The sequence below is a fragment of the Mandrillus leucophaeus genome, unplaced genomic scaffold (genome assembly GCF_000951045.1).
Source record: "Mandrillus leucophaeus isolate KB7577 unplaced genomic scaffold, Mleu.le_1.0 Scaffold419, whole genome shotgun sequence".
Lineage (NCBI taxonomy): Eukaryota > Metazoa > Chordata > Mammalia > Primates > Cercopithecidae > Mandrillus > Mandrillus leucophaeus.
Window position 1 is genome coordinate 875,995 of NW_012104465.1, and position 9,373 is coordinate 885,367.

The 9,373-nt window shown below is 40.8% G+C and overlaps 1 protein-coding gene across 1 annotated transcript in view; it reads right to left on the bottom strand.

Annotated features, from left to right (window-relative positions):
* MYO1D (myosin ID) overlaps nucleotides 1-9,373 on the bottom strand; it is a 315,887-nt gene that overhangs the window by 178,632 nt on the left and 127,882 nt on the right. Inside the window, exons 16-18 of the mRNA XM_011992864.1 lie at nucleotides 6,106-6,329; nucleotides 1,491-1,635; nucleotides 857-961 (exon numbers count right to left, since the gene is read on the bottom strand). Of these exons, the coding sequence (XP_011848254.1) occupies nucleotides 857-961; nucleotides 1,491-1,635; nucleotides 6,106-6,329 (474 nt within the window). The remainder of the gene's footprint in view (nucleotides 1-856; nucleotides 962-1,490; nucleotides 1,636-6,105; nucleotides 6,330-9,373) is intronic.

Genomic DNA, 9,373 nt, shown 5'->3' on the forward strand with positions numbered 1-9,373 from the left:
CCTGTAGTCCCAGCTACTTAGGAGGCTGAGGCAGGAGAATGGCGTGAACCCGGGAGGCGGAGCTTGCAGTGAGCCGAGATTGCACTGGGGCAGTCCGGCCTGGGCGAAGAACAAGACTCCATCTCAAAAAAAAAAAAAAGAAATAATGTAGGTATAAAAAGTACTAAACGACCATTAAATATAAAGCAGATATACAGCTGCTGTGAAAGATACACATGCAGTGATATACATACAGCTGCTATGAAAGATACACATGCAGTGAAATACAAATCCCTGACTTCAAAGAGGTCCCTGCTATCTAGTTTTTTTTTTCCTTCTAGTTTTAAAAAGAAATTGGCTGGGCATGGTGACTCAGTCCTGGAATCCCAGCCCTTTGGGCGGCTGAGGCAGGTGAATCACCTGAGATCAGGAGTTTGAGACGAGACTGACCAACATGGTGAAACTGTGTCTCTACTAAAAATACAAAATTAGCCAGACGTGGTGGTGCATGCCTGTAATCCCAGTTACTTGGGAGGCTGAGACAGGAGAATCACTTGAACCTGGGAAGTGGAGGTTGCAGTGAGCCGAGACTGCGCCATTGCTCTCCAGCCTGGACAACATGAGTAAAACTCCATCTCAAAAAAAAAAAAAAAAAAAAGAAATGGTTATCACTTCCCTAAAGAAGGCTTTGTAGCCTAACTGTAAAGTTGTAGTCACCTCAGCCATTCCTACAATGCCTCAGCACAGACAGGTCTAGTGCACTGATGATAAAGCTAGTTATGTACCTACTGTTATGTTTTATTACAGGCTTACTTAAGTGAGTTTCATCTGAATCAGTCTTTCCTTTCCAAGATCATCTGGTTCAAGCTTGCCTTACCTTACGGACATGACAGGAAAAGAGGACATTCATGTATTTGTCCTTCCGTTTCAATTCATTAGCAACAGGGACAAAAGTGCCTGAGGTCTGAGGTGTATCTGGCTTCTGAAAGAAAAAGGAAACAAGACAAAATGAGTATGCTTAGCATTGTAGAAGGAAAGGCAGTCTTTCAGTGTACTGCTTTATAACTATCCTTATATAGTTTCACACATGCGCTCTTTATCTCCTCACCCCAGATGGTAAGCTACTAACGGCTGTTGTAACATCAAAGATCCTATAAAAATTGTAAAATAAGGAATGGGAGAGAGGAAAAAGTGTAGGTCTGGGAATAATTAATATAAAGATAGTAATTTAAAAATCATCACTGAATGATATAAGGAAAGGTTTAAGTGGTCAAAGGCCAGGTTATAGAGTGTATTTAATATATATGGATACAACACAGAGAACCCTTTTTAAAATGGGACAAACATCAAATACTGTACATTTAGAAGCAATCAAATGTTTTAGTATCTCATAGAAATTATTTAGTTTCTAAAGGTGTTTTATCCTTTCTGCAAATTCTCTGGAGAAATGTTCTTTTCTTTTTTCTGTAGAGGAAGTAGGAGTAGATTTCACTTTGTTCCTTTGGACTTACTGAAGCAAGATAGTTGCCCTCCCAGGCCCTCTGGAGCCCGAGGTCAGCCCTTTGACCCTTCAGCATTTCCATGGCTGCAACTTTTGCCCTGACCTGGGGCAGGTCTGAGGCAGGAATGCTCTTGATGAGCTGGGATGCTCTCCATCTACAAGTAAATAGACAACATGTTTAGACTTTAGAAATGCAATCACATGGATTCTCTCTCTCTCTCTTTTTTTTTTTTTTTGAGTCTCCCTCTGTCTCCCAGGCTGGAGTGCATGGCATGATCTCAGCTCACTGCAACCTCTGCCTCCCAGGTTCAAGTGATTCTCCTGCCTCAGCCTCCTGAGTAGCTGGGATTACAGGTGCGCACCACCATGCCTGGTTAATTTTTGTATTTTTATAAGAGACGGGGTTTTGCCATGTTGGCCAGGCTGGTCCTGAACTCCTGACCTCAAGTGATCTGCCTGCCTTGGCCTCCCAAAGTGCTGGGATTACAGGCATGGGCCACCGTGCCTGGGCTCCATGCATTCTCAAAAATAACTGAAGCTGTCATTAAGTAGAATGAAATCAAAGTACTGGCATGCTAAAAAAAGTAAAATGTCTCCAAAATACACACAGAAGTTGCTAAAATACATATCATTTTATGTAGACAGATCTTTTCTAAAACTTGCTTTGTTGTTTGTGTGTTTTGAAAGCAACTAGAACTTAGTGATACATGGGCTCTCATAATATTTATATTTAGGGCATAGAAAATTGGATTCATCATTCATTCATTCGACGAAGGTTTTCTAGGTGCCTGCTAAACTCCCGGTGCTGTTCTAGGCAGTGGGGGCACAGTAATAAGTTAAACAAAGGTCCTTTCTGCTAGGGGCTTGCGTTCTGGAGAGGAGTGACAGACAGCAAATATATGAGTAGACATATAGTATGTAGGATGGTGAAGGTAAAGCAAGGAGGACAGGGAGTGTGCAAGAGGGAAGGAGGAGCAGGTGTGGTTTGTATAGGGTGGTTTATATGGGGTGGTCTGGGCAGGCACCACTGATAAGGATAGATGAGCAGAGACCTACAGGACGTGAGGGAGCTGGTCATATGGAGACCTGAGCCAGAGTGTTCCAGGAAGAGAACACAGCAAGTGCAAAGGCTCTGGGATGTGAGCTTGCTTGGTGCATTAGAGGAGCAGTGTAAGGAGCTGGGAAAGTCAGGGTCAGAATCCACAGAGCCAAGAGACCATGATCAGGACTTTGGCCTTTCCTCTGAATGAGATGAGAAGCCATTGGAAGATCTGGAATAAAGACAGGACATGACCCGACTCATGCTTTAAAAGGATCATTGTGGTTGCTGTAGGCTGGGAACAGGAAGACCTGTTAGATGGCTATTTCCGTAACACACGTGCTACAGCAAGGTGGCTTGGATCAGGGAGGTGGAGGTGGAGGTGGAGATAAGTGTTGGTTCTGGATATTTCTGAAAAAAGAACAAATAGAATTTGACAATGGATTAGATCTGGGGGCCAGAGAGGATTTAAGGACAACTCCAAGATTTTTTGGCTAAGCAACTGAAAGCTTAAACCAAAAATAACCTGTTCCTGATTGGGAAGAAACAGGTACAAGTTCTCTTATGCTCTTGGCAGCATCCTAGCTCTCTACACGATGCTTATATCCTCTTTTCTGACACAGGAGCTTGAAGCAGGGAGGTTGGAAGCAAACCGAGAACTTCCTTTTAATTAGATGAATAATCAAGGCCAGTTGTTCTCAAACTTGTTTCCATAGAATGAGATTTAACCAAAATGGAAAATTCCCAGTGAAATAACCAAATAAATATAAAAATGAGGAAAAATTTATAACACCACCAGAAAATGGGAATGATGTCAATGAAGTAGAAAGTGTAATGACTTTCTGAAGATACAAAGCAGATGGGATCCAGCTGATGGGGAAGTGGCTAACTCAGGGCAGAGCACTCAGTGGAAGGAGAGAACCCCTCAGGCATAGATGAGAATCCTGAAGCCTGAAGTGGCAGGGACTGGTAGCAAGGGCAGGAGGTGAAGGATTTTAAGATGAGAGCTGTGCCTGTTCCCTGCACATGGAATGGCTGGCTGCAGTGAGGCAGGTCACATGTAGGAGATAGTAGGCTGGCAAAGCAACAACCGTGAAGAAGTAATGGCTCAACAGAACAGTAGAATCCTCTTCTTTACTTCCTATGGACAAACAACACTCCAACAAGACAGACTGTCCTAAGATCATTCCAGAAGAGACTAGAAGAGTGACAGGCTTAGAGCAGTTGGTGGTCAAAGTCAGGGACCCTGTGCCAGGTGGGTCTTACAATACTCAGTGGCTTCCTAAGCAACTTCTCGAATCAGCCCTTGGTCTCCAAATTTCATGATTAGTGGAGAGACATCTTTGCTCTGTCTACTGGTCTGTTTCCAGTCTACAAACCTGGTCAGCCTGTCCTGTCTTCACTGCCCACAGTGGCTCAGGACAAGGTCTGTCCCTGACTGACTCCAAAGGCCACAGAAGCACACTGGGGGAGTCAGGACCTGACCTACACAACCATGGAGAAAGTCACCCATGCTTCTCATCCTAATCAAGCAAACTGCTGTCTATAAATACGTGTAGCCAACAACAGCTGCAGCCATAAAAATCACCAGCCTCAGTGACATGAAAAGGGGACAAAGCTGGGCATGGAGAAGGCTCAATTAAAAAGAATTACTGTGAAGAACAGGAGTGAACTTAAACATGATTAGATGCACATTGAGATTTTAGAAAAACAAACACAAGAATGCTACAATCACAGTAGAATTCTTTAATATATCTCTCTCTGTATTCCACAGATCAAAAAATTCCTGATGGTGACTAGATCAGGGGTTGGCAAACTACAGCCTATGCCAAATCTGGCCAATGGTCTGTTTTGGTACTGCCCACAAGCTAAGAATAGTTTTCATATTTTTACATATTTAACAAAACCAAAACAAAACAATGAAGAATATGTGACAGAGACCATCTGTAGCCTACAAAGCCTAAAATACTTAATATCTGGCCCTTTCAGAAGAAGTTCGCAGACCCCTGGACTAGATGGACACAACTGGCAAGATTCAGTGTGTGCGTGCCTGAGAGTATGCATGTGTGCACGCACGTGTGCATATACAGAACAAATGTAGCAGACCTGTTATTTTCAAATGCCATTGACTATAAGGCCTGGGAAGACTAGGACTGTCTTTCACATCTTTCTTGTTTGTCACCATATCCCCAAAACCTAGGTCAGTGCCTGTAACACAGCGGCATTCAGTAAGTATTTGCTGAATAAGTACATTGAATTTTGTACAAATCAATCAATTCTAGGCCACAAGTAAAACCTCAAAATCTAAAAAGAAGACTGTATAGGCTGTAGTGCAATCTAATCAAAATAAATAACAATCTCCTGCAGCTCTTAAAAATCTGACACAGATCTTTATTGCCATGGACAGATCTTCAAGACTAATTTTTAAGTAAAGTCATATAGCCTACATATAATCTTGCTTGTGTAAAAAAGAGGAAAAAAATGCCCATATCATATGTGCCTATGTAAAAAGCCTGCCAAGATTAAAAACTAATTATTTATAGTACTATATCTGAGAACTGAAGGTTGAGGTACTTTTGTTTTCAATAATTCTGTACTTTTCTCTTCTTGTGAGCAATTATTTCTTTTTTTAAAAAAGCATATGATATATATATTAAAGAGTTTTCTTCCATGCATTTTTCTTTATCTTTTGATACCTTCCATCAACTACATTTAGAGCAAAATCTAAAGAAGGTAAAATCCGATTCAGCACAAAATGATACATTAGTTCTTGTACATTCAGCATATCAATTAGTTGAAAGTGTTCTTTATGGAGTATCATGATAAAATGACTATTTGAGAAGAAGTAGCTTAGTTTATGTGACTAGATGGCTGTATCTAAGACAGAACTAAATATATCTGGTGTATACTGGCAATAAATAAGCTCAAAAAGCGAGGAGAAAATAACTACACACTCAGACCCAGGGCAGGTTATAAAAAAATAAAGACCAGTTGGAAAGGTACCAAATTTTACATGGGTTTTTATTTATTTAAAAGACAGCTCACTCTAAAAACAGTTATTTTCCCCTTTGGCTGCACTTTAAAATCACGTGGGAAACTTTAAAAAAGGACCTCTGCCTGGGCCCTACCCCCCCAGCACCATTAAACAGGACTCTCTGGTGGTAGAACCTGGGTGCTGGCATATTTCCTAAACTCCTCGTTATTCTAAGGTGCAGCAGAATTGAGAAGCACCGCTTTGAAAGGATTAATGGATTTTCTAGTTTGAGTTATGTGTGGTGGTTTTATTTTTAGCTAATAAAAGAAAGTAGAAACAGCATGCTAGTAGCTTATCTTAACTATGGCTTGTGTCCAGGGGTTGTGGCACATTGCTGTCAGCTGCTACCGGAAAAACAAATTAACAGTTCCTTTATTTTGAGGGGTAAGCAGATATTCTTTGAAAGCCAAATCTACAAAACTGAAAACATAAGGTAAAGGTAAATGTCATAACAGCAAATAGCTGAGCCAATATCACGGTCTCAGACTTGTGACTTTGCATAGTATTAACTGCCACCATAAATGGATGCAGCACACAGCAACACGTCCTTACCTATTGAAAATCGTCTGCAGGGCCTCTTCAAAACGGCGAAGAACTTTAGGAGGGCTTGGCCACTTCACGTGCTTCCCGTAGTCTCGCATGGTCTTGACGCCATGGAAGCGTCTGGCCACCTCGTGGATGTATGACTTCACTTTGTAGCGCCGGTAGTACCTGAGTATAGTCAGAGCTGCCTTGGTTCTTTTGTACCGCATGCGGGCCAGGGTGCCCCGCCACACCTTCACAATAGAGAAAGAAAAAGGAAAATACTGTTGGCTGGCTGAGTTGTGGATGGCTTTGACATTATAGCAGCTCCTCTACTTACAAACTCAACCAGGCAACTTGCAAGTGTGCACAAAATCAGCCAGAGCCAAAGGATGTCAGTTCCACCTGCAACCAACAGATGGCGTAGGGAGTCACGTCAGTCATTTTGTTTCAGCTGTCTAGCTGCTCATTATTCTACACTGAAGTGTGTGCTGAGCCTGAAGCTGAGTCCTGTTTTAACTTTACTGTCATGAAAAGAAGAAAGCCAAAATGCAAATATCTTTGGATAAATATTTTAGGAATGCTGAAGGGAAGTGAGATGAGTCAGAACATCATGCCATAAGCATCTATAGTTTTCTTGTGAAACCTAACTTTACATAGATTATACATGCTGGCCACTGGTGTAACGCCACTTTGGATTTACAAACTGATTTACACACAGCCTGTGCACCTACTCTCGCGTGGCACTACGTAAACTCTCAAGGATTCATGGAGAAAGGGTAAATCAGATTACGTAGTAATATCATGTGAAACTTTGTTAAAAGTTTTTCAGTGCTCAGAAATCAATGACACTATAAACGTCTCAATGCCAACTTCATCCAAGCATGGCAAAGTTAGAGATACTTACCTTTTTCAGGACCTTTGTCAGGTGCCCATATTTCTCAACTTCTCAAGCAAAAACAAATTTGGTGTGATCTTTACTTAATCACTGGCTCTTCCCCTATATATCCTCTCCACCACCACTTTACTCCTTCTTCCACAATATGGAAGTGTAAAACCCCTTTCTGCTACCAGTCTCCAAGATGCTAAACAACCCTAGTTGCTTTCTTCGATGAACTCCTTGTACACATAGCCATCATGCCCCAGTATATTGTTTGCTGCTACTTAAATAACTGTTCCAACTCTTAGGTTGATTGTATTATTTCCCTCCCTAGTCCCTGGCCTTTCAGAGCCAAGATTTTCAACCTCTAGTTCAAAGCCCACAGCATGGGTTCTGCAGACTCCCTCAGGTTTCTTTCATTTCTTCTTAAAAATCCCCATCCGTGCCCACCAATTCCTCTCAGCAAAACTTGCGCAGTGCCTCATTTGACTCAGTTGTTTTAGGTTTGTCCTCATGCGGACTCCTAAAGTACACCATGTGCTTGCAGTGTTCTCCCTTTTCAGCCTGCTGCACAATATAGATTTGTTTGCACACCACGTGCAAGAAGATCATCAAGGGACCCCAGTGGGTCAAGAAAAACCACAATATTTAAGGGAAACATGACACATGGGCAATTTGTGATGGTAATCTAGAGTCCACATATAAATAGAATGTTTAAAGACAATGAAGCAATAAAAACTAACTCGTCATCTCATGTGGCGTCAGTACAGCAGCCCTTTTTAGTCAAAATGGCTCCCTTCCTTGTAGCCAAATCCACTGTGCAGATGGCTTTGTCACGCCTCCACCCAAGTGCAAAAATAAAGCTCCCTTCTTTAGTATCTTGAAAAACCAAAAAAATACAATTACAGGGTGAAAGTATGTGATTTAGTTTCTTAGACAAAACACATTTTTAAGTTTCCTACTGTTTGTTGCTTTTTTTTTTTTTTATTGGGAGGAATTTAAGACTCCTTGGAGCCACATCTATATAGGATATCAATCTTTAATTTTCAAGAAGTGTTTTACAGAGCTTCCTATTAGAATGTTTTTGGTTAGATTCTTTAGCAAATTGAAAAAAACATTTTATAAGTACTTTTTAAGCGGTAGTTTATATCTTTTACAAGAAACCTACTTCATCAAGGGGGTCTTTTTTTTTTGACAACCTTTATAATTTCATCTGTGTTGGCTTATTTATGTTTTTAATAGTTGAAAAAACCAAACAGCACAAAAATGCATATAAAAAACACAGTAGCCCTTCTCTTCACCCTTCAAAACCCACCTCCCTACCTCCAGTAGAACTATTACCTCCATACAAACTATTTTAGATGCTTCTTCCATATTTACTGTCATATTTATAAATATTATAGCTAGGTGCGGTGGCTCATGCCTGTAATCCTAGCATTTTGGGAGGTTGAGGTGGGAGGATCACTTGAGCCCAGGAGTTCGAAACCAGCCTGGGCAACATGGTGAAACCCTGTCTCCACTAAAAATACAGAAAAATTAGCTGGGTGTGGTGGTGTGCACCTGTAGTCCCAGCTACTCAGCAGACTTAGGTGGGAGGATTGCCTGAGTTCAGGAGGTTGAGGCTATAGTGAGCCAAGATTGCAGCACTGTACTCCAGCTTGGGTAATGGAAGTGAGACCCTGACCGTCCCCCAAAAAAGATACCCCCCAAAAAAACTACATATACTATGATTTCTTGGTTGATCCTTTTAGATACTATCCAAATCACACAAGATGGAGACTTAGCTCTCCCGCCATCATTCTTTCTTCTTGTCTATCTTCCCAATGATAAAGTATGTTCACATTACATATATTAACTCTATTATACATTGAATAATTTACATATGATATGTATATGTTATATTGCATTGTGTTATATATTACACATATATTTGGTTCATTGCTGTGCTAAGAAGTATGAATGTTCTTTCTTTATTGTATTTGTTTTTACCTATCATTAGTAACTGCCTTGTTTTTAAAATTTGCTTTATTTACTATAAACTTACTGCTAATTTTTGCCAAATGCTCTTACAGACCCATCAAATGATTAGCAGTAATTTTTTTACTCGTTGAGCACATTAACTGAATCTTTTTCTTTGATATTCCCTGTATCCACTGAACAGTTCTCTATCCTGGGACTTTTTAATTTAAAATTACTCTTCCATGTTGGATCTGAGTTCTCCCCCACCACCCCGCACCCAGTAGCTTTCAAGAAAAGGTGTATGGCCAATACATTTCTATTCTCTTAAATTTCCTTGAAAGTAAAAAGCAGTTGCCTAAAATGTTGTCTGTTTCTTGAGTTATAAAAGCAGAGTAGTTGAGAACAAGCTCTGGACTCAGACTGCCTGTTTTCAAGTCCTGGTCCCACTCTTAAGAGCTG